Source organism: Diabrotica virgifera, chromosome 3 (genome assembly GCF_917563875.1).
Source record: "Diabrotica virgifera virgifera chromosome 3, PGI_DIABVI_V3a".
Taxonomy (NCBI): domain Eukaryota; kingdom Metazoa; phylum Arthropoda; class Insecta; order Coleoptera; family Chrysomelidae; genus Diabrotica; species Diabrotica virgifera.
The window spans coordinates 151,471,658-151,497,088 of NC_065445.1; the positions used below are offsets into that span (position 1 = coordinate 151,471,658).

A 25,431-nucleotide genomic window follows, 5' to 3' on the forward strand; every position below is an offset into this window, starting at 1 on the left:
AAACACAATTAACAACAATCTATTATTTCAAACAGGCCAACAACTTATACAACAACAACAAAAATATAATAAATAACTATCAATAAACACTATTTTCCTATGAAACCACTATAACGAATTCTTAAATTAACACACTACTGCACTGGACTGATATCAATAAAGATGACGGAATAAATTAGAGAAAATCTGACGCAGGTTTGTCAAAATGACACTGATAATTTCTCTATGTTGCCTAATTAGTTATTTAGTTATAATATGTTCGATTTCTTGTTAGAAATAAAAAATTTTAGTAGTTCCAAGATTACACAAAATCTAGGCATGCGATAAAAAAGTTTATTTGAAGAAAGTTTATTATTTTTTTCGTCTTAATGGCGGTACAGGCTCCTTTTTTCAATATTTTATTTAGCTTTAGAGTAATTTCCACGTACTAGCATATTTCTAAAATTGGGCTCTGTACCGCCATTCTTTATTATATTACGAATATGTGTGCCAAATATCTCGACAAAATATTCAAAATTAGAGCCGCAATATTGGAACGCGTTTGCTGCTACCTGTTGCTCGCTACTGTAGCCTCTTAATAAAAATTTGTTATATATCATCAAATTCTTCCATAACTTTTTTCGTTCTCGTATGGTACAGGCTCAAGCGTTATTTAAAAAATATATTATTCTTTCATCATCACTAAATTGTTATCAAATTCTAAGGATACATTTTATTAATATAAAACGCAAATTTGATAAAATTAAAATAATTCACTAATACAAAAACAATAACAAAACACTTTCATATATGAAAATGTAAGGTTAGATTGCTTATTGCTCTGGCTGGTTAGTCATGGCCATTTTCAAACTTCCCGCCATTCTTTAAATACGTTCACAAATAAACAGTAGTGGGGGGTGCAGAGTCGGGAAATTAAGCTCTCGTGCGGATGTTCCCCAACTGTCATCAATGCGACTAACTTCACGCGTAACTTTGATACGAGAATTATAAAAAAAATATGCATTGAAATCCAGGACATTCCAGGATCCAGTAATTTTTTGAGCGTTATAAAGTGAGTACAATGACATACATATTTCTTTTTTTTTTGTAATTACAGCTTCAATTTACCGTACACTTCTCGTAGACACTCCCGATAAGGTAGAGTCGTGTTGACAAATACCTGGCGTGCCCGTACGCCAGTCTCACCCAGTCAGACGTGGTTAGAAAATTACTTGTTAGAAGGCATCCGAATCATTTGAACTACTTTTCCTTTGACACATTATTTGTCAATATTTTGACTAGAAATGTAGAAATTTTCTATTTCAGATGTTTACCTGATGCATTTTTCAATTTTCAAAAATAAACATATATAAATGAAATACCGATTAAAAATAGCACAAAATCAATGTAGCTACACCTGAAAATGAGTTTTTAAGTGAATCTAACTTGTGAATAGAACATATTTATTTAAAATATTTGAACAAAAATGGTTTGTATCCAAGTTCAAATAGGGCTCAAAAGCTTCTTTTTGTCATTCGCGTTAGTAGCAATTGTAGCTTTCGTACAAATATATTATAGTATTATACACTTTTGGATAAATGTTTTGATGTTTTCTGCCGCCGGCGTTATAGATTTTGTATTAGTAAAAGTGTTCTTCAGGAGATATTTTCCATTTCAAGTAAGTTCTATATTTTTGTAGATCTAAACTATAATTTAAAATAAATAGTTCTATAATTTTTTTTGTTCTTAGCCACTTTACACGATGCAAGTAATTGCGAAATTTATTGCACAAGTTCTTGCAGCAAGAACTTCTGCAATAAGTTGCAACTAGCTTTCTGCAATAAAGTGATTACACAGTGCAAGTAATTGTAGTTCTGGATCCCGCGTATGAAAAAAAAGTTGATTAATAGCAAGCTGAAAATTTGTTAATAGCTTAAGGGTGTCTAGTCGGATAAACTTTGATATATGGGAACACTGTAACAGGGGCAGTTTTAATTGTGGAACAGGTTAAAAATTTGGAACGGTCAGACCACGAAAACCGCACATTTATTTTGTCCGACAGAACAGACTTAAACTCTCCAAACAGAGATTAAACTCTGATGCAAAAATCAGACTGCTATTTATCACCTGTCATAATTCCTGTCATTTGACATATTCTACATGTTCCACTCATTAAAACGCCCATTTGGTGATAAATAGCAGTCTGATTTTTGCATGAGAGTTTAATCTCTGTTCGGAGAGTTTAAGTCTGTTCTGTCGGACAAAATACATGTGCCGTTTTCGTGGTCTGACCGTTCCAAATTTTTAACCTGTTCCACAATTAAAACTTCCCCTGTTCCAGTGTTCCCATATATCAAAGTTTGTCCGACTAGACACCCTTAAGCTATTAACAAATTTTCAGCTTGCTATTAATCAACTTTTTTTTCATACGCAGGATCCAGACCTATTGCATAAACTGACATGAAATGGACAGAAACTTTGACATACCATAAATTTTGGGTTGTTGTTTTTATAAATTAAAAATGTAATTTTTTGAGTAGAGTTATCAGATATATTAGATTGAAAATGTTAGATTATAATTTGAGAAAAGTATAATATGTATTATGTATAACAAAATCAATTAATACCTAATGCAAGTATACCTATAATACATTATTCATTTACAAAAGGAAACAAGTTGTTAAATACAAAAGAAATAAAAATAGAATATAGTTTCTTTAATCCCTATGTTGCATAATTAAAGTTATCCCCCAGAATAATGTTATCTGTGAAGCGTGAAATTGGTAAAAAGTTCCTCTAGTTTTGTCAAAAATTGTTTAGTTTGAAATTTAGGATGACAGAATGTCAAAACAAACAGTGTAGCCTTAAAAGTTACTAAAAATATACCCTAACTGCAGAAAAAATTGCATGAAAAATAGGACATGTTCTATCTAGCTGCAACTTATTGCAGCAAGAAATTGCTGCAAGAAGTTGCAGCTTTTATGTGCAATTCGCGTATGACACGATGCAATTTCTATTGCTGCAAGAAATTGTGCAATTAATTGCGCAATTAGTTGCATGGTGTAAAGTGGCTATAATGGAAGTAATATTATATATACAATATATCAACTATTCATTCTAAGACAGCTTCTAGAAAAGGGATGTGAGTATAACAGACCCATACACAATCTCTTCATAGACTTTCGACAGGCATATGATGGAGTAGAAAGAAGCCAAGTATGGAATGCTATGGCAGAGTTCTCAATACTGATTCGGATGACCAAAGTCTGTATGGAAGGTGAAATATCTAAAGTACTGTAAATAATAAACTGTCTGGCAGCTTTGAAATAACAGTGGACTCAAAGAGGGTGATGCGTTATCTCCACTACTTTTTAACCTTGTATTAGAGAAAGGCATGTGGTCAGCCGAAATAAAAACAAAGCTGCTATCCGTTCAAGGTCCCAAGCTATTACTAGCATACACAGATGACATTGATCTTGTTGAAGACTCTATCCTATCCATAAAAGACATTTTCAACAAGGTGGAAGGAGCAACAAGTGAAGTAGGGCTCAAGATTAACACTAGAAGCACCAACATTTTTACATAGCTAGAAGCACCGGAGCGGTCAGGATGACGGCTATTAGAATTTTCTATCGCCAGTCGTTTTCGTATCCTTTTTTTACTTGAAAAAAACCTATATTGAATTAATACCAACTATTACAAGACATATTTAGTTAATTTAAATAAATTATTTAATTATTTAAGCACAATTTATGTAGTAGCAAAATTTTTTAATTTTGCTTTTGCTTTTACAAGACCTACACACAAATTTTTTACATAGGTATATGACAAATTTCACATGTTTTATTTTTGTTGCAGTTCCCTGTTTGCCACTTCTTCTTCTTCAGGTGCTATCTCCGCTACGGATGTTGGCTATCATCATAGCTATTTTAATTTTTGGGTCAGTAACTCTAAATAGTTGTTTTGAGCTGCATTTAAACCATTCTCTCAGGTTCCTCAGCCATGAAGTTCATCTTCTTCCGATGCTTCTTCTACCATCTACCTCTCCTTGCATTATGAGTCGCAGGATTCCATACTTCTCACATATCCGAGATACTGTAGCTTTTGTCACTGCCTACGTTTATTATTTATTGAGGTGTTGTATCTCTGATTTTATCCGTTGATGTTGTCCTCCCCTTAGTCATATGATCTTGTTGCAATTCTTGTGCTAACTGAAGTAGGAAAGTTTGCCTAGATATTTGACAACCAGTAACTTCCTTATATAGAATCCAAGCATTTATTCGTACCGTATCTAAGATATTAAAAAAGTCTGCAACGGCCATCTTCTTGAAGCTGATTTGGTTGAACACTGTATGGCCATCTGATTTACAACGTCTACTCCGTATTTTGTGTGGTTGTAGTAGGTAATGGCTTCATGTTTCTTCTTTTTATCTATGCCTATTTCAATATTGTTTGAGTATAGAGAACTCAGCGCTAGAAGATTTTTCTTCATTTTTCACTAGTACACCTGGTTTCCCTGGTTAGCTCAAGTCTTCGTGTATGAAAATGTTTGATTTGTTCGTTTTTTTTTTTGATGGAGAAATGTCCTTTCTTGCTCGGTTTATTGTTCCAGTACTGCTGGTAGCCTTGTTTTGTAATTCTTTTTATGTGTAGTGACATTTCTTCCTTTATTCATAAATGGGCCCATTAGACGTCTAATTACATGTTCCCCGAGAAGTTGATTGTCTGGTAAATCTTTCGGTAGCTTAAGGAAATCCGTGCCATAAATATTTGGACTAGGCATTAGCTGTAAGCCAGAATTTGATTCCAAACTTATCGGGTTTATATGCCATGTACCTACTGGGTGAAGTGACATCTTGCCTTTGTGGGAAGAAGCTGTTGGTCGATAGATATAATATTTTAGTTAGTTGTATGTATATCAAAATATACAATTCTCTGTAAATAGGTTCCATATTGCTGACGCAAGTGCAAATTTCTCTGTTGATCATCACTCTGATCTGGTACTTCTCCTCCGTAAGAAGGACCGCATTTTTTCTAGGTGAACATCAACATATTCAAAAAGTAATTAGGTACACTAAGTATTTACCTGTAAATGTAATCCTTAAATAAATGTAGCAAAGTCCTAAATTATTAAGTTTCTACAATAACTATGAATAAGTAGTAATACAGAGGGTCAAAAATAGAAAGCAGTCAAAATGACCGCCCTGGTGCTTCTAGGTATATATTAACACATCTCAAAAAGTAATTACACTAACTACCTGTAAAGAAGGAATTATAATCCTCAAATAGATCTAGCAAAAGTCCTAAGTTATCAACTTTCTAAAACAAATAGGAATAATACAGAGGGTCAAAAACAGAAAGCAGTCAAAATGACCGCTCTGGTGCTTCTAGTGTTAATGAAGAGAAGACGAAATGAATAGAACAACACGCAGAGACAGGATAGGACAAAATGTGATGGTCAACACCTTTAATTTCGAAAGAGTACAATGTTTTAAGTATCTAGGGGCCATAATCACAGCTGACAACGATGTTACTGAAGAAATAAGAGACAGAATCCAATCGGCAAATCTCTGTCTATTCGCACTGGATAAGCTTATAAAATCAAAAAATCTTACAAGTTCCAAGAACAAAATCTATAAATCCATCTTCAGACCTGTACTAACATATGGATGCAAAACGTGGACCATGACCAAAGCAAACGAAGAAAAGCTCCGATGTTTTGAACGAAAAATACTTAGAAAAATTTTCAGATCTCACCACTACATTAACACAAACCAGTATAGGATCAGAACCAATATCGAATTAAAACCACTCTACCAGGATCAGCACTCTACAAACTCACAGCGATTAAGATGGGCAGGCCACGTGCACAGACTTCATAACGAGAGACTTGTAAGACTGGTATGGGAGGAGATTCCTACAGGCAAAAGACCACTCGGACGTCCCAGAATGTAATGGAGAGATACCATCCAAGCAAATCTCCAGAAAATGAACATTCCATTTGTCCCTAGGTTGATGGAAGACTAAACAAATTGGAAAAAAGTTGTACAGTCAGCCAGGACCCACCCAGGGTTTAGCACTATGTGATGATGATGAATGGAAGTAATAATTTGAATAAATCATTAATAAGTCAACAAATCAATCTACAAAAATGACAGTGGGATTCCAAGCAACATCATACAGGCAGTCTTAACATCAATTTGAAGCTACAGTAAAACCTGCCGGTAAAGCTACAGTAAAACCTGATCGGTCTGTCGCCACATTGATCCGGATATGAAAAAATCCAGATATCAAGACCACTACTTCTTTTACAGTCTCTGAAACGTTTTCTCCTTCATACATTCCAGTAATCAACGCCGTCAATAACTTTCGTCGATAGACACATTTTATAGATTCTATAATACATTATTTCGCCATCTTTTAGTTCTTCTTTTAGTGCGTTGTTCAACAGCAGGACTGCCTTTCTCGGTAGATTTCGGTAGATCCGGACGGCGCAGAACCGTCCGGATATGGGGAGGTCCGGATATGACAGGTCCGGATATGGCAGGTTGTACTGTATTTTCGTATTTATGTATACTCTCACCCCACAAATAAAATGAATCAAAACATATTAACGAATATAATTAACAATTTAAATGGCCCCATTATTATAATGGGAGACCTCAATGCTCATCATCAACTATGGGGAAGTGACATAAACAATCATAATGGCAACGTTATAATAGACTTTGTGAATGAAAATAACTTAATCATTTTAAATGATGGAACCCCAACTAGGTTGACACCCCCATATCAGAACCGTAGTGCAGTTGATGTAGCAATAATATCAGATAGTCTTATATCTACCTCTAACTGGCAAGTTTTTAATGACATTGGCTTTAGCGATCATTTTCTGACAATATTAACACTAAATACTGATGTACCTAAAAAACAAAATTCCAATACCAACTCAAGACTCAAGATTTGGGAAATTTATCGTAATAATATTGAAAAATCACTGACTACATCTAACGACAGTTATGAAACATTTATTAATAGTATAGAAGAATCAGCATATATAAACTCTAATATCAAGCAAACACATACAAGACGACTTTTGTTTTCGTTTTAGAACGAAATATGTATTTATTTATATTAGTTTTACTCCTATTCTGAGTATGGGGGGACTAATCTTCGCTGGAATTTTACTGGACAGGCGTGAAGTGAGATGCAACTATTTAGATCTCCCTCAGCCTTCTTTGTTCCGGCAATTTGTTGGTTTGCAAATTTTAGAAACCACGAAGGTGTTACTAGTAGATTGATCCCAATAGTTTTTTGATATTATTTTTAATTTTATTAAAAGTAAAACTTACACTTATCTTTAGCAGATGTCACTACGACACCAACACCATTAGGTTATTTCGTTGTGAATCGATGCTGGCCGCCCGAAGTTTGGTTGTTCAGAGATAATCAAATATGCGCTCTCTGAGGAAATTCTAGCAAGAATTGAAACCGGTCAGGGCCTCGATTTTTGACCCTTCGCTTCGTTATCGAACGTATTCGCTTCGTATCTCTTTAGTATACAAAGCGAATATGTTTGATAACGAAGCAAAGGGTCAAAAATCGAGGCTCTGAGTGCTTTTGGTGCTCTCTGAACTAACCAAAAATAAGACGGCTCTTGTTTTCGTTTTACAACGAAATATTTATTTATAATTATGTTTTGTTTTTAGATTGCTGTTAGAGCTGCATTCTTAGGCTATGTATTTGCCTTAGGGATATTTGTTAAATTAGTTGTTCCATCCCATATACAAATATTTGGGAGTTACATTTGTGTGATGTCATTCTTCCATTTTAGTGAATTTATAGCTATAGGGCTAGTCCAACCTAAATTTGTATCTACTGACTCCTTTGTCTTAAATCACAGCCCACAGTATATAGCTGCTGCAGTTTCTTCCTGGGTAGAATTCTTCGTTGAGTACTACTTCTTTCCAGGTTGGTATTTTGGTTGTAAACTGTTTCTTTATAATTACAAATTGATCTTTTAAGCCCCAAAGCTCGGTTTTAGTCTCAGACTAAACATACTGTGGCCACATTTAAACACAATAATAATATTGTAGGTCACATTGGTACAGATGGTCTGTAGTAAAAACATGCTGTGTACCAGCCGGGTTTACATGGGGCTAAAAGTATGAATTTCCACAATTTTTTTTTGCATTATTGTATCATTTCATTTAAGGGGATAGGCGCAAAATTTTTGACTAATGCTATTCAAATTCATTAATTTTTTTCGAATCCTGAGAAAACTAATAAGTAGAGAAAATTAATCCTGAAAAATTTAAACGCAGAATGAAAGATTATATTAATACCGTGGGCCGAAAGTCCCTGTGAATTTCTATAATGTATTATTTAATAAGTTCCAAGGGTAAAAAAGAAGAGAAAATTGAGTGTGATTTTTAATTTCAAATATATCATTCAAAAGAAACTTTTTGTTTATTCTAAGGGACTTTCGGTCCTCGGTAATAATGTAATCTTTCATTATGCATTTAAATTTTTCGCATACTTAGGCTCCCTGATCACCAAGGAGAACGTCATGACGGAAGAAATCAAGCGAAGGATAATCCTAGCAAACAAATACTATTTTGGACTGAGTAGACATATGAGAAGCAGAAACTTAAGCCAAAAAACAAAAATAACCATATACAAAACCCTTATACAACCAGTGTTGACATATGGATCAGAGGTATGGACCATCTCCAAGGCAACTTCTGCTTATATTTGAACGAAGGATCCTGAGAGGAATATTCGGTAGTATCTGTGAAAATGGTGTTTGGAGGAGGTACAACTACGAGGTATACCACAGATATAAACAAAAATTTGGTGGTAAAGACATAGTATCTCTTATAAGAATAGGAAGACTAAGATGGGCAGGACATCTAGCAAGATCACAGCAGAACAACCCTCCTAGAAGAATCCCTATGTCACAACCTGTGGGAAGTAGAAATAGGGGTAGGCCAAAAATCTTATGGAAGGATGGTGTAGATGAGGATAGGAGAAAAATAGGCGCAGCAAACTGGCAACGGTTGGCAATGGATAGGACTGACTGGCGTAATAGACTTGGGAAGGTCGAGGCTCTTTCATAGGGCTGTGGCACCATTGATGATGATGGTAACTATAAAGGGTGCGCCAAACCTCTGGTTTTCTTTTATTCCGGCTAAACTATGGGATATAGAAAAAAAAATTTATAACAAAACTAATGTGTATCAAAGTCATCAATAATTAAATATTATTTTAGATTATACGTACAGGGTCATTCGGAGCGACAGTATGAACCAAAGTTGTGTTTTTTTAAATGAAACACTCTACAGGGTAAGTGGGGAGGAACGCGCCAAACTTTAGGACTGTATAAGTAGTCCTGTCGCCAGGGGGGGTACAACGGCCTCCTGTATTCAGATGGACTTACCCAAGTTTTTTTTATGTATTTTGACCCGTAGAACACGAATTTTTTGGGTAACAGTTGATCCGGATGTCGATAAGATTGTTATAAACAAAGAAGTTGAGGAATTACATAACAGCGATTTCTCGCAAAACAAAACATGTTTTTGTATTTTTTGGGCCATTCTAACCAAAAAGTGTTCCTACAAATTTTTTCGTAGGATGCATAGTTTTCGAGATAAACGCGGTGGAACTTTCAAAAAATCGAAAAATTGCAATTTTTGTATCCGAATAACTTGATTAAAAAATAAAATAGCAATTCTGCTTACCGCATTTGAAAGTTCAAGTCAAAGTATATCGGTTTTAGTTATTGCTAAAAATTTATTATTTTATTGTTAAACAAAAGTATAAACACCTATTGTCTGTCCCACCTTGACTTTACAGTACACGAACATACGGCAATACAATCCTTATGGGAGTTTTTAGCGCGGCGATGCCGATTTTCTTCAAAAGAATTTTCAATCGGACATTACCAAGGTCCTAAAAATGTAGGTCCCTAAAAATGTTAAATTAAAACTAACCCGTTACAGTCAAGTAAAACAATATTTTTCATTGTTTTTGTGAGTAATAGTCATTTTCGAAAAGTAATCTCCAATTTTATAATCGATATGCGTAATAACTTTTTTTTGTTAAGAATGTTAGAATATTCAACATTCAAAGTGGATGTTGTTCTATGGTTGTTAATTTATGTATTGACAGTATAGACAGTTCTGAAGTAATGTCAAGAAAAATATAAAATAGATTGTCAGTCAAGTTTAAGTAAAGTTTTATATTGTCCTACCAGGTCCTATTGGGACCGTGCAAGTTCGGCAAAGCGACCCCTATTTCTACGCTCTGTACTTTTATTCGCACTTTTAATTATATTGGCCAATTATATTAGTCCTGGTTACTGGATAATTGTCAAGCCCATAGTCCAAAAAAATAGTAAGAAGAAAAAATAAGATTCAGGTTATGTTATGAAAACGTGAACAATTGTATGTAGTAAATAAAATTAGTTATTAAAATGCAGTACTGCACTCAAAATACAATTAATTAAATTTACCTTTATATAATAATTGCATATCATATCAGTATTGTGGAGCAATATATAATTTTTCTGCTTCAATGACAGAAGGTATGAAATATACGTCAATTTGACAATTTCAATTGACAATATGAATTATTTAAGATAGTTGCAATATTTCTCCGCGACTCGCGCACGGTCGTTTCTCGTTTCCCTTCCAAGTACTTGCACACCGCGAATAGTTGAGAATAAATAAAGTATAATAATTGTTGATGATCAGTTCACCTAAATTAAATTATAACAAAGAATATTAAATAAGCTTAAAATTATTACTGATAACATTGTATTCAGTAACTCATTGCTTATTTGGAAAATTTGGATCCTAATTGCAGTTTATTGTTATTCTTAATGACTGATTTCCAAGATGAAATTAATGTCATCATTTTAATGCGTTTACACCCTACGACAGTGGCAGGAAAGTGAGAAAGACGGGATTATAGAAAGAAGCTAAAATATATAGTTTAAATGTATTTTAATTATTTCTGTAGGTACCTACGTATTTATTAATCTTTAACATATTTTTGCGCTTAAATACATTATTATATAAAAATATAAATGTTTTATACAAAATTATTTTTATTTTGTTCACATAAAGGTATTTTTCGAAAAAAAAAATGTTTTACAACCCCTGACAGCCACAAAATGTCAATAATATTAATTCCTAAGTTTTTAATAGTTATCCTATAGAAAAAAGTATGTTTGCTTAAAACCTGTTTCTGATAAAATTTGGCATCACTGTTGGTCATAAGAAGCTGTACTGTAAAGTCAAGGTGGGACGCACAATAGTGCTGGAGTGATGTTTTCAATGATTTCTCATTTAAAATCGAACGAGTAGGTAGAGTAGGTACAAGTGCAAGCGAGGCTATTTCTACGTAGCATGCATGTAAACGCATGTATTAGGCACGGGAAACACTATGTGTTTATAGCTTTTTTAGCAATAAACACATAAATTTTTAGCAATGTATATATTCGAAACCGATAGAATTTGACTTGAACTTTCAAATGCGGTAAGCAGAATTGCTATTTTATTTTTTAATTAAAAGTTATTCGGGTTCAAAAATTGCAATTTTTCGATTTTTTGAAAGTTCAACCGCGTTTATCTCGAAAACTGTGCATCCTACGAAAAAACTTGTAGAAACATTTTTTGGTTAGAATGGCCCAAAAAATGCAAAAACATGTTTTGTTTTGCGAGAAATCGCTGTTATGTAATTCCTCAACTTCTTTGTTTATAACAATCTTATCGAGATCCGGATCAACTGTTACCCAAAAAATTCGTGTTCTACGGACCAAAATACATAGTAAAAACTTGGGTAAGTCCATCTGAATACAGGAGGCCGTTGTACCCCCCCTGGCGACAGGACTAAAGTGATAATAATTAAAAATAACTGATATGTTGTTATTCGATTTTCATTTGTTTCCGAGATACGGGGTGTTAAAATTTTTATTACAAACTGACGATTTATTTATTGCTCTAAAACCGGTTGAGGTGTGCAAATGAAATGTGGTGGGTTTTTATGACATAGTTATTGCGCATGTTTCTACACACAATTAAGAATTTTATATTCACCATTGACGCGCGTACGGGTAATAGTCTGAAATTTTTTAAAGATAAAAATGGTACGCCACTGAAATATTTCAAATTAAAAATCTTCTTGAATTCCTCGTTCAATTTGTAACAAAAAATCTATCTTCCCTTTTTTTCATACGACGTTTACTTTTCATGCAAAAAATAAAACATCTTAACGCTTAGAAAGTTTTCGACGAAGTTTCTATATGAACGTGTAGAAACTTATTTCGAATACTTTGTAAGCGTTAAGATATTTTATTTTTTGCATGAAAACGAAGCGTCGTATGAACAAACATGAAGATAGATGTTTGTTAGAAATTGAACAGGGAATTTAAAAATAATTTTTAATTTGAAATATCTCAGTGGCGTACTATTTTTTTTTTCTTTAAAAAATTTCAGACCCTTATCCGTACGCGCGAAAATTGTGAATATAAAATTCTTAATTGTGTGTCAAAATATGCGCAATAACTATGTCTTAAAACCCACCAAATTTCATTTGCACACCTCAACCGGTTTTAGAGCAATAGATAAATCGTCAGTTTGTTAGAAAAATTTTAACACCCCATATCTCGGAAACAAATGAAAATCGAATAACAACATATCAGTTATTTTTAATTATTATCACTTATATTATACAGCCTTAAAGTTTGGCGCGTTTCTCCCCACTCACCCTGTATATGTTAAATCATTTTGAATAGATTTTTTAAAAGTATGAAGAATTTGTATTAGGTTTTGTAGGTATAAAGTTAATAATTTTCGAAATATTTACACTTTTATTTAGAAAAATGCTAATATTTAAAAAGCCGTGGATTAGGTTTCCAAGGTAATAAACATTCAAATGACTCATCAAAGTTTTTTTAGTATAGTGTTATTTTTAAATAATTTAATATCTGTGACATCTAGCCGTAAGATATACATCTATTTTCTAATACAAAATTTTCTCATTTTTTTAAATGGAACACCCTGTATATTAGTACTGCATGTTTATGTCATACAAAGGTTGTGACGTCCACGAGCGTGACGAAAAACACGTTAGTACAATCTACACATTTCATTTTTGAGGTTAGGCAATGTTTTGACTGTGTACTATAATCAGCTTTGTCTATAATATAATGTTACTTGTAAAATACATTACGCCCGTGGATATTCTGCCACGTCCGTGGAAAACAATAATGAGTGTGGCCCTCAAATCTACATCTAAAATTACACTTACTTTTTTAAAGGGTCCACAGATGTGACAAAGGGTCTTGACGAAACAGATTTCACCAAACAAATCACTCTTTATACGCAAAATGTCTGTTGAAATAACTTCACACTGATGCGTTTAACAGTTTGTTTGGTTTTACGCTTGCCTCGCCATCTGGTAAACATTTGTGGCAATTTAATATATGCTCGAATTTTTAAATGTATTATGTAGGTCCACGGACATGAGAAATATTTTGTGACAAGCTTTAAACCTATATAAATTAATAGCTGATCCAACTAAATTAATTTTATATCTAGGACAGCAGACAATAGAACATAAAATCAAATCGTTTAACTACAATTTGTTTTGTTATTTCTAATATGTTGTTTAAAAACAGACTTTCAATACTATTCACTACAGTAGTGGGAGCACGCAAAATATAATTATATTTTAGTGACGTCACGTTTCCTAGCAACCGTCAATTCTCGCATTGTGAAATTCGTTTTGTGACGTCAGCAAAATATAATTCTGTTTTGCGTGCTCCCACTACAGAGGTGACTGTCCACGGACGTGATAACTCACGTTCTGTGGACAAGATAAAAACGCAAAAATGAAACTTAAAAATGTATGGATTATAACGCTTTTAAAACAGGGCAGACTTACCAATACAAAAAAAAATTGAAAGTAAAAACAATTTTTATAATAATAAAAAGTAGTTGTGACCTACTTTCGTCCTATTTGATATGAACAACCCATTAGTAATCTGTATTAGTTTAATGGCCGGTTTCACCAACGACAAATAGTAGTTTATTCTATGAATAAAGTTATTCGACCAATAAACTGACATTTCTCCATTCCTAACGTAAAATAAGACTTATTTTATTTATTTATCAAATAACTACTTACTCTTCGAATAAATTGGCAAGTTAATCTTGCTGTAAATATCTATAAGAAAGTAAATTCGGTAGTTTAACTTTAAATTATTAAAATTATATTGAAACAAAATAAAAATATAAACGTCTAATAAATTTTATTCGACGAATAACTATTCATTGATTTATTTGTTGTTGGTGAAACTGGACCTTAGTAGATTAATATGTATTAGTATTAATTGTTAACATGTATCTGGCTAAATGGCTAAGTGCTAAAGCCACAAAATAAAAACACATTCATTTATTTAATTGTTATCCCAGATTTAAGTCATGCAGCTCTCATTCCATCTACATAACTCAGTATAAACTTATCTATAGTCCGTCCTGCCTTTACAGTATAGGGAACATAGGCAATGCAGTCCTTATGAGAGTTTTTAGCGCGGTGATGCCGATTTTATCAAAAATAATTTGTAATCGAGCATTAGAGAGATTAAATTAAAACTGTTTTAGAAAGGCAATCTACAATTTTAGGATTCATATGCGTAATAACTATTCGCGGTGTGCAAGTACTTGGAAGGGAATTGAGAAACGATCGTGCGCGAATAGCGGAGAAATATTGCAACTTTCTTAAATAATTCATATTGTCAATTGAAATTGTCAAATTGACATACATTTCATATCTACTGTCATTGAAGAAGAAAAATTATATGTTGCTCCACAATATTGATATGATATGCAATTATTATATAAAGGTAAATTTAATTAATTGCATTTTGCTTGCAGTACTGCATTTTAATAACTAATTTTATTTACTACATACAATTTTTTACGTTTTAATAACATAACCTGAATCTTATTTTTTCTTCTTATCATTTTTTTGGACTATGGCCTTGACAATTATCCAGTAACCAGGACTAATATAATTGGCCAATATAATTAAAAGTGCGAATAAAGTTTGCAGAGCGTAGAAATAGGTGTCGCTTTGCCGAACTTGCACGGTCCCAATAGTATATCAAACCTGCATCATTGGCCAATATATATTGGCATCACCGCACTAAAAACTCTCATAAGGACTGCATTGCCTATGTTCCCTACACTGTAAAGTCAAGGTGGGACGGACTATAGGTACTTATTAACATACTGCAAAAGCTGTTCATCAAGTTATAGCAATTTCAGGCATGAAGCAATTTTATTGGGTATCCAATATTGGATTGGGTATATGTGTTCTTGGAGAGCTATTGAGAAAGACTGCAATGTTGACTGCTGGATCAAATTTTAATCATTTGGTAAGTAAGATTATTGGCTTGATTACAATTTTCTGGTTGGTAGTTTTTTATAATTTGAGGTTATATAGGAAAGTATCAAGATGAGAATGAAACACATATTTACTGCACGAAGCTCCAGTTTATTCTAATTGCTTAAATCTGTTCTTTCTTCTTCTTCTTCTTCTTCTTCTTCTTCTTCTTACGGTGCCGTATCCTTAAGGACGTTGGCCAGTACATTTGCCCATTTAATCCTATTTGCAGCCGCCCTGAATAGTTCCATGGAAGTCATATTCGTCCATTGTCGTAGGTTTTAAGCCAAGAGTTGCATCTTTTTCCTGGTCCCCTTTTGCTATTGATTTTGCCTTCGATTATAAGTTGGAGCAGTTCATACTTTTGATTTCTTACTATGTGACCAAAATATTGTGTTTTCCGTTCTTTTATTATAAGCATAAGCTCTCTTTCCTTGTTCATCCTCTGCAACACTCGCATTTGTCGTAAGGCTCATGTAGGATATTCTGAGCATTTTACGGTAGCACCAGAGTTCGAATGCATGTATTTTTTTGTGTGGCTTCTGTCATTGTCCAGGCTTCAACACCATAGAGCAAGGTGGAGAAAACACCTGTTCTTTAATCGAAAGTAATTACTGGGATTAACGACATTCAATCTCTGATACACACAGGGCCGTAACTACCATTGGGGCAACCGGGGCAGCGCCCCGGGCAGAGGGGGCCACGCAGGGGCTTTCGTTTGCTTAGCCGTGCATAGATTTTAATGATAAATAAAAAATATGTATTTTAAAAGCCGATCCCAACGAAACATTTTCAAATGACACAATTTTAAAAGACCTTACATGGCCACCCTGACCTCAACCTAAAGTTTTAATTTCTTACTAGGGAAATTGATCTTTTCGACTAAAATGCAATTGGAACAGAACAGGGGCCCCTGAGGCTTGAGCTAAGCTGGAGCCTCCGAGACCTTAACATAAAAATTTAAATTATTACTTAGGCAATTAGTTATTTCGGCGTAATAAAACCGTTTATTTTCTTCTTTCATTGCTTGTATTTGACTTGTTTGTCCCTATAAAGTCTTTTCCGTTATATTGATGGTACTTCCAAAATTATTTAGCTAAGGTGATTTCAAATTTTTTTGCTTTGGTCAACTAAAATAGCAATATATAGGTACAAGAAAGTTCAGTCATGGAATGCATTAAAATGCGTTTTCAAGGGGTTAAATATCAAACATTTTCCGGACCCCTCCTTCCACTGGAGGCCCAAACCCTTCAGACCTCCCGGTAGGGAGGTTTGTCCCGGGGCCCCCAAAATCGTACTTAAGGCCCTGGATACACATTGCAAGAAATAGAGAGTTAATGGAAAATGTGATCACTAACATCCAGTAGTGAATTTGCATCTGAAGAAGAAGGAGAATCGAAAGTAAAAGTGCAGTCTTGCAATCACACACGAATTGCAAATTCCGCACTCGTGTCAAGAATTAAGACACTTCTTATTTACAAAATAATTGTACAACTACTCGATATTAAACAATACATAATACACATTCTTAACCCAGTTAAATATTGAATAATATTTGATATTGTACTTACTTTTACTTACTTAATCAGTAGACCCATTTGTACCTTTCGGTGTTGGACCATTTATATTACAATTTATTAAATTACAATAATTTACAATCTTCTGAGGTATCCTAGCCTTTATGAACTCTCTCCATTCCTTCCTATTGGATGCCATCTGTATTGCTTCCTGCCAAGTCTTACCCTTAGAGCCCGCGCAGACTGCAGACTTTTTAGTCGGCCGATAGTTTAGTCGGCTTCTTAATCAGTACAGAGAGGTATGCATCGGTGAATCGGTGTAATGTGCGCATCTGCATACCTCTCTGTACTGATTAAGAAGCCGACCAAACTATCGGCCGATTAAAAAGTCTGCAGTCTGCGCGGGCTCTTACTCTGTAGTATCTGCGAGATGTCACTAGTCCATTCTTTAATGGGTAGTCCTCTTCTGTTCTTCCCTATTGGTTTTGCTTCCCACACTGTTTTCACTTGTCGACTATTATCCATGCGGGTTAGATGTCCGAACCATGCCAATTTTTTCTCCTTGATTGAGTCGAGTATCGGTTTGATTTTAAGTCTTTCTCGTATTTCTTCATTTCCGATTCTATCAGTTCGTTTTACTCCGATCGTTCTTCTGAGGTATTTCATCTCTGCTGCCTGAATTCTGCTCTGCTGTCTTTTGTTTAATATCCAATTTTCTGCTCCATATGTCACCGTAGGTCTATATATTGTTTTGTATATTGTCATCTTGGTCTTTGTTGATATTTCTTTATTATTAAGGAATCCTCTATTTAGTGCTTGGAATAGTTTTCCTGTGTTTTCCATTCTGTTGTTAAGATCGTCCTCGATGTCTCCTTTGTTGTTGATTACTGTTCCTAAGTATTTGTATGAATTTGTGTGTAATATTTTTGTTGATCTATCATTACTTCTATTTGATCTTCCGTCCCTTGTTTCCTTGATATTTTCATTATCTGAGTCTTCTCTTTGTTTACGTTTAAGTTGTGTTTGTTTGCTTCTTGGTTTCATTAAGTTGTATTTCAGTTTTTTTGCTGTTTTCGCGATTAATACTATGTCGTCTGCAAATATACACATCTCAGCGTTTATCATTTGCATTCTGTTCCAACCGATGCAGTATTTTTTGAAAATTGTCTTACATTCTTTCACTATCTCATCTATTACATTTATGAATAGCACTGGGCTGAGACTTCCCCCTTGTCAAACTCCTTGAGTTGTTTCAAATGGTTCTGACTGTATATTTAACATTCTTATTGTATTTGTTGTTTTCATGTATATACTTTTTGTTGCTTCTATCAGTTCTTCACTTACTTGTTTCTTCTTTAGGATTTCCCATATATCTTTTCTTTTGATTTAGTCGAATGCTGTTTCCATGTCTATAAAGCTTAGATATATTTCTCTATTTTTCTCTTAAACGAAGATACATGCAGAAAATTGAAAGCATTTGGGGTGTGGCTATGGCTATATCGGAGAATATTTAACATCCCGTGGACTAACCGAGTCACAAATGACGAGGTCCCCAGAAGAAGGAAGAAGAACCAAGAGTTACTGACCATTATCAAATCTCGAAAGTTACAATACGTTGCCAAACTCCTCCGATACGTCTAAAGGTGGGAAACAGTATGTTATTTACTTACGTGAAAATAAAATGTTTACATTTTAAAGTTACTTTTTTTTGTTACTTTGATCTCTTTTCAAATTTATCGTAGAAATCAAAATGTTCCTTTTTGATTCAATACTGCGACTACTGGCCTATGTATAAACTTCTTCTTCTTCTTCTTTTTTTTTGCATAGACATGACTGTCTGTTTTTTCAATGTGCCTCTAGTAAGTTGTTGTTCCATCTTTTTCGTGATCTTCCCACTGATCGTCTTCCTACTGGGGAACCGTCTCTCGCTGTCCTTATTTATTGTCATTCGGCTTATGTGGTCATTCCATTCTATTCTTCTGTTTCTTACCCAGTTATTAATGTTGTCCACCTTGCATCTCCGTCGTATATCTGTACTTCTAGTTCTGTCCCATAGAGTCTACCATCGATTTTTCGAAGGGTTTTCATCTCCGCTGTTTCGAGCAATATTTTTGTCCTCTCTGTGTCGGGTCGTGTTTCTGCCGCGTATGTCATTATTGGTCTGATGACTGTTTTGTAAATTCTGCCTTTCATTTCTTTTTCGATATTTTTATTTCTCCATATTGTGTCATTCAGGCAACCTGCGACTCTGTTCATTTGATCTTCCACTTTTCCTGTTTCGAGCCTCCCGTAGCTAGATAGTGTGATGCCTAGGTATTTAAACTCTATCACTTGTTCTATTATCTGACCTTCCAGCTCCAATTTACATCTTATTGGATCTGCTGTTATAACCACGCATTTTGTCTTTTTTTAATAATCTGCATAGCAGATTTTTTTTAAGTTGTTTTTCTCTCATTTGGTATTATTTTTTAGTTCTTACTTTTTTTATAATATCGTCCATGATCAGGTTGAACAATAAAGGACTCAAGGAATTCCCCTGTCTTATCCCATTGCCGGCTTCAATTGGGCCAGTTAGTTCATCTTCTACTTTTACTTTTATTGTGTTGTTCTGGTAGATGTTTTCGTTCGTTTTAATTATTCCTAGAGGTAGGTACATCTCTTTAGTATAACAAATGGATGATGTCCTTTAATTTGAACCTGTCAGATGCTTTCTTAAGGTCCACTTTCCACTTAACATAAATATGCCGGTTTGTTGTATTCTAACGATTTCTCTTGAACTTACCTCATTATAAATATAGCGTCAGTGCATGATCTTCCCGACCTAAAACCTTGTTGTTCTTTTGCTAATGGTATAATTTCATTCCGTTTGTTTGTTATCACTTTGGTTGTTAAGGAGATGGATGTATAAACTGGAATAGAATAATAAACGAGATCAAAATTTGAATATAATTTTTTGTTCGCCAGCGTATTATTGTTTTATATTTTACATTTATTCGTTTTTTAGGTCCAATGTGAAAAATTTAGTAATCATACTCTGGTCACGTATGGAGTGTATGGCTGGTTCCGACATCCTAGTTATGTAGGATGGTTTTATTGGTCTATAGGCACTCAGGTTTGTTTTACATTATTTTTGGCTTTATTCTAAAATGATACATTTGGTCTTGTTCAGATCACCAAACATATCGAACTTTGTATTAACGTCTAATCCTACTGAAAGGTCGTATACACAAACAAATTACTAACCTTGTTTGTACATATCAAAGCAACACCTTGTCGAGCGACCTACTTACAGACAAACATATTATGTTTAAGTCATTATATACCATATTACGATATACAGTAGAGTCCCGCTAATCCGAACATATTTGAGGCGTCGAAAAGCCAAGGGGTATAAGTGCAATTTTGGCCAAGTTGGAGATAAGTACAGTAATAGATAGTCAATACCCATTTTAATGTTGTCGCCAAAGGGTACAAGTGAATTTGAAACCAATAGTGACATCTATGGATATTTCACTTAACTCCTGTTAATAGTTTGTGTATCGTTTGGCAACCATTGGATATGAGTACGCTTATATCCCTTGGCCTCCAAGCAAATGTTAGTTAAATCGTTTGGCAGCCAACTCATTAATACTTCTTGGATTAGTGGTGCAATGTATTAAATTTCATACGAAACCCTTCTTTCAGTGCGTAATTAATGTTGGCGTCATACATATAGGATTTTAAGAATATCGTGAATCATTGCATTACATTTTAGTTAAAGCGAGTTGACACTATCCAAGTGTACTTGGTCAAAGTCGACTTACAACGAATAAAAATGAACATGAATATTCCTATCTCACTGAAAAATTTAATTTGAGGTTTCATAGAACCTTAACCGACACATGCGTGTTTGTGATAAATTACAAAATATTGATACAGCTTAATACAGTTTTAGGGACCTCGAAAATGAATCACATGTTGCAATTTGTTTCGACTTACTAAAGATGTTGCCAACACCTGCTCTTCATAAGTCTAAAGCATATTACTTGCGTCAATTATGAACGTATAATTTCTGCATTCATAATATAAAACTGGGGTTAGGCACATGTTTTTATGACACGAAGGACAAGCATTCCGGGGATGTCAATAAATCGTCTCTTGTCTTTTGAAATTCATACAAAGCCTACCAGAACATGTTACACATATTACGTCTTTTAGTAACAAGTCTTTTAGTGACAAATTGAATTTGGACTAAAGAGTAAAGATACAAGTACAGCACAAGTATTTAATTGGAAGACAAATGCGGTTTCTTTTTCTAAACTATATCTTATAAAATGCTAAGTTTTTTAAAATCTGATATAATTGTACTATTAGATAAAAGTTTTTGAAGTTAACAAGACCAGCCAATCACTATCTTGAAAAATAAGCGGTAGAATTTAGGAAAGGTGTTAAACTTTAAACTTGATTTTCTCAAATCTACCAAAAATGCACTTGTATCCCTTGGCTTCTAAACGCCTTATTTGTAATATTATGTGTTGGTAAATTTTAAAATTTATTTGATTTATTCTTTTCAGATTTTATTATTAAACCCTCTATGTGTACCCGCATATGCTTTGGCCAGTTGGCTGTTCTTCAAGACTAGGATAGAAATAGAAGAAATCACTCTGCTAAACTTCTTTGGCCAAAACTACTGTGATTATCAAGAGAAAGTCTGGACGGGAATCCCCTTCATCTACGGATACAGGATATAGCCGACTATTTTCTACATCGACGTGGGCTTTTCTTGTTAAGGGGAGTATATCTACTCTTACAAGATTATATAAAAAAAATGAATGTTCTTTAGTGTCAACATATGGGTATATTTCAATCATTTTCATTCAGACTCTTATCAAAGTGCCATAAAGGTAGATTTTATGCCAACAACCCCAATATTTTTCACTCTACGTAATTTTTTCCCTGAGTAAATTTCTTGTCTCATGAACTTTTTCCTCTTCTTTTTATTTATTTTTGACACTCTGTATCAAAAAACTATTTAACTGTTTAAGGTACTAGTACACTTTACACCAAAAATAAGCATTTTTTTCAAGATTTTTTTCTCAGAACCTTTATTAAAAATGAACATAAAACTTTTTACATATTAATATCTAACTCCTAGCGACTACAAAAATTATATCTTTTTTCATTTATACACGTACACTAATATTGTAGTGGGCGCCAAAGTCAAGGCCTCGAAAAAAAGTAGTTCCGATGGCGGACAGTTAATCTCAGGATTGGGATCTCTGAAACGAAAAAATCACACGGCATTTAAAAAAGGAAGGTTTCTTACGTGACAATTTAAAAGTTAAGGAAAAATTCCGCAAAAAAAAAGATTTTACGGAAACTTGAAAAATTTTTGTGAAAAAATCGCCCGTTTTTCTTCAGTTTTTCATGGTTAAAAAAAGTGTTGTGACACTATATAATATGTATTTTGCAAAGTAGAATAGGGAAATTGCTGTATTTCTTTTAGCACTTATAGTTTATGAAAACAATGACTTTTAACATTTTTGTAAACATGTGAACGATGACCTTGGCCATCGTGGCACATTTAATATGCATCTGTAGATGTAATGACACCGATTTTTTGTCACAACTCGGTATTCTAAAAATGTCGTCTATAAGACGTCGTGTCACATTACACCAATTGAAATTAGACGTCTATAGACGTTATATCCGCCAACGTGTTAAGAGAACTATTCGGCAGCAAATATTTCTTGGGGATTTTTTATCCGGTATTTGTTGTGGGGATATTTTGTCCAAAAAAATTTGTGGGGATTATCTGTCCGGGGATTATTTGTGGGGATTTTTTGTCTGGAGATTTTCTGTTCAGGGGTAATATGTGGCGATTTTTTGTCCGGGATTATTTGTCCTAGCTTCAACTGAATATGTACCCATCAAGACCTCGTAAGTTTTTTGATTAGGAACTCCCGCTTTGATTTCTTGTAGAAGGTGACGCACTTTACAATCTGTCAAACTGATAGTGTTTTATCTTCATTGTCTATTAGATTCAATACGTCTGTATTTTTAGAAATTAATTTGAAACCAGTAATTTTGTGTTCTAAAATAATATATTTTTGTACGTCTATGTTAACTTAATTTTTTAATTATTTTGTGAAACTAGTCTACATTGTTATTTTTAAAATGTACTTCTTCAATTTTACCAGTCGTTTTATTTCTTAATAAATTCCCTATTATTTGAATATTACACACTCTAGTCATTGTAACAGTAGGTACAATCTTATTATTTGGAAAACACAACCAAGGCTCACCACAACTCTTCAACTTAGCTCTGGAACACATAATCAGAAGTGCAAGAATCGACAAACCGACTACAGTATTTCATCGAGAAGGACCAAACTTACTATTGGCATTCACAGACGATATCGATTTAATAGGAAACACCCGATTAAGGATGGATACTTTTATAAAGTTCGAGAAGGAAGCAGTGGCGTAGCTGAAGATTTGGGGGCCCCCTGCGACAATTTTTGTGGGCCCCCGTATTATAAACGTAACGACAACTAATAACAGTATAACTACTAATATATGTGTAAATATTTGGCCTTTCTTTAATAAGTCTTCATAAGATAGTGTTAATAGATTTTTGGGAATAGACATGAAAACCTATTATATACATGCTTCTTAATACGACAAACATATTAGTAAGTTGTTGCAATATTATAACTAAATTTACATTGAAAACATGAACTTCAAAACTTTTTTTGCTACAAGTTATTTTTTCGTCGCAGCTGAGCTTATTGTAAAAATTTTTATACGCTTTATTGGTTTATTTTAAATTCCGGTATAATACCCTACTTCTTTTGCTATTCCTGCTGCTTCTGCTAAAGTTTCGGAAAACGAATTTCTCATGTCTCAAAAATTATAACTCGTTTTTTCAAAAAGTTGAAGGGCGGCCGTTAACTCTACCGTTTCAGATTGCAAAAGTTTTAATGTTAGATTAATAAAGTTAAGTATTTTAGATCGAATAATAATGATAACGGCAAATTCAAAATTATTCATATGCTCTAATAATGTATAAGCTTCTAAATTTTCATCGTTTTTTTAGATAGCAATGAAATTTTCGTTAAAGATTTCATTACTTGTCGGAAAGCTCGAAGCAAAGCCATAACAGCATCATGTCTGGATGACCACCGGGTTTCATATAATCTTTTAAGTGTTGGCGATGAATCCAAAGTAATAATAGTACATAGTACATCCCATCTTTTAATAGGTATTTGCACTAAAAAACATATCTCTTAATTATATCGTAAAAAACAACTCCTGTATACCAGCAACGGCATCAGTTAACACTAGGTTTCAATGTCAGTTATGCGCCTTTGTACGCCTGAATATACACCACGCATAACGCTTGTCTTATCACACTCCTTTCCTCTGCAGTTGTGTACCGAAAGGTGCTTTGACGGTGTAAACCTTAAAATTTAATTTACAAAACCTTTGCACTTTGGTTTAACATGCGAATAAATCCCAAAAAACTTTCAACAACTTCTGCTTTGGAAGGTACATTATTTTCATCGCAAGTTATTTTTACGTACCGGAAAATAAAACTAATATAGTAGGGGAGGAAAGTATGCTAAATTTGCAGTAACTCAAGCGTTATGGGGACTTATTGGCATTGGATTGTGAAGATTAGGTCCTAAAACCAAAAAAAGTTAAGCAAAGTTTTGCATTTAAGTGGGGACTTTCCATTTTTTAATTTAATTTTCCATTTCCAACAATTATTTTTTCCGATTAAATGTCTCGAATAAGAGTTACTTATTTTTACGTAAGGAATCCAAATCTGCAATAAAAATGGGGGCTACTATTTAATATTTTAAAGTAACCCCCCACTCCACCTTCGTGGGGTCGTGTTTGGCGTCATTCGATAGATTTTTCAAAAATATTGAATACGTATATTTTGCAGTTTTTCGATGTTTATTTCGCGAAATATCTCGTGGTTTCTATTTAAAAATTTTAAATTTACCCCCCATCTCTCTCCGTGTCGGGTCGAGTTTGGTATCACTCGAAAGATTTTTAAAAAATATTGTAAACGTATTTTTTATTTTTTCTATCTGACGTCTATTTCTCGAAATATTCGCTTTTTTCTTGTGAAACTTTGTGGCTCGCCCATTTCCTTACGCCCCGCTCAAACCGTCAGATTTTTGAAATATACACTGTTCTGCATGTACTTAATTTACCTTATCTTAATCTGACGATTTAGAGTTTTTCTAAGAATATAATTTTTTTCGGGCCCCCTTAACGAACTCCCTGTATTAAGACTAATATATGGAAGTGGTACATTTACAGGCAACAAGGTTTCTCCCCATGTCATATTCTGACGCGCTCGAGTAACTGCAAAAATCCCCGCTTGGGCTTCACTACCATAAGCTAATCTTGTTTTGAAATATCTTGAGTGGTATCAAGTTTGAGTGGTATCAGTTTCTTGAGCCAGCAAATTTATAACTTCGTTTTG

The 25,431-nt window shown here is 33.8% G+C and overlaps 1 protein-coding gene across 3 annotated transcripts; it reads left to right on the forward strand.

Moving 5' to 3' along the window:
* Nucleotides 1-1,197: 1,197 nt before the first annotated feature.
* Nucleotides 1,198-23,124, forward strand: LOC126882123 (protein-S-isoprenylcysteine O-methyltransferase). 3 transcript variants are annotated; one of them, XM_050646966.1, is made up of 5 exons: nucleotides 1,198-1,657; nucleotides 7,689-7,950; nucleotides 15,300-15,424; nucleotides 19,954-20,061; nucleotides 21,503-23,124. In XM_050646966.1, exons 1-5 carry the CDS (start codon nucleotides 1,466-1,468, stop codon nucleotides 21,677-21,679), a joined length of 864 nt encoding a protein of 287 aa, XP_050502923.1. In that variant the 5' UTR covers nucleotides 1,198-1,465; the 3' UTR covers nucleotides 21,680-23,124. The 3 variants fall into 3 exon arrangements, with proteins under 3 accessions (XP_050502923.1, XP_050502924.1, XP_050502925.1); XM_050646967.1 differs by having other exon boundaries at nucleotides 15,306-15,424; XM_050646968.1 differs by having other exon boundaries at nucleotides 15,315-15,424.
* Nucleotides 23,125-25,431: the final 2,307 nt, after the last annotated feature.

Excerpts from the sequence above, each read along its gene's own strand:
- LOC126882123 (XM_050646966.1), top strand. The coding sequence starts at position 1,466 with ATGGTTTGTATCCAAGTTCAAATAGGGCTCAAAAGCTTCTTTTTGTCA. Across the intron at positions 1,658-7,688 it reads GGAGATATTTTCCATTTCAA|ATTGCTGTTAGAGCTGCATT; the intron begins GTAAGTTCTATA and ends TTTTGTTTTTAG. Across the intron at positions 20,062-21,502 it reads ATTGGTCTATAGGCACTCAG|ATTTTATTATTAAACCCTCT; the intron begins GTTTGTTTTACA and ends TATTCTTTTCAG.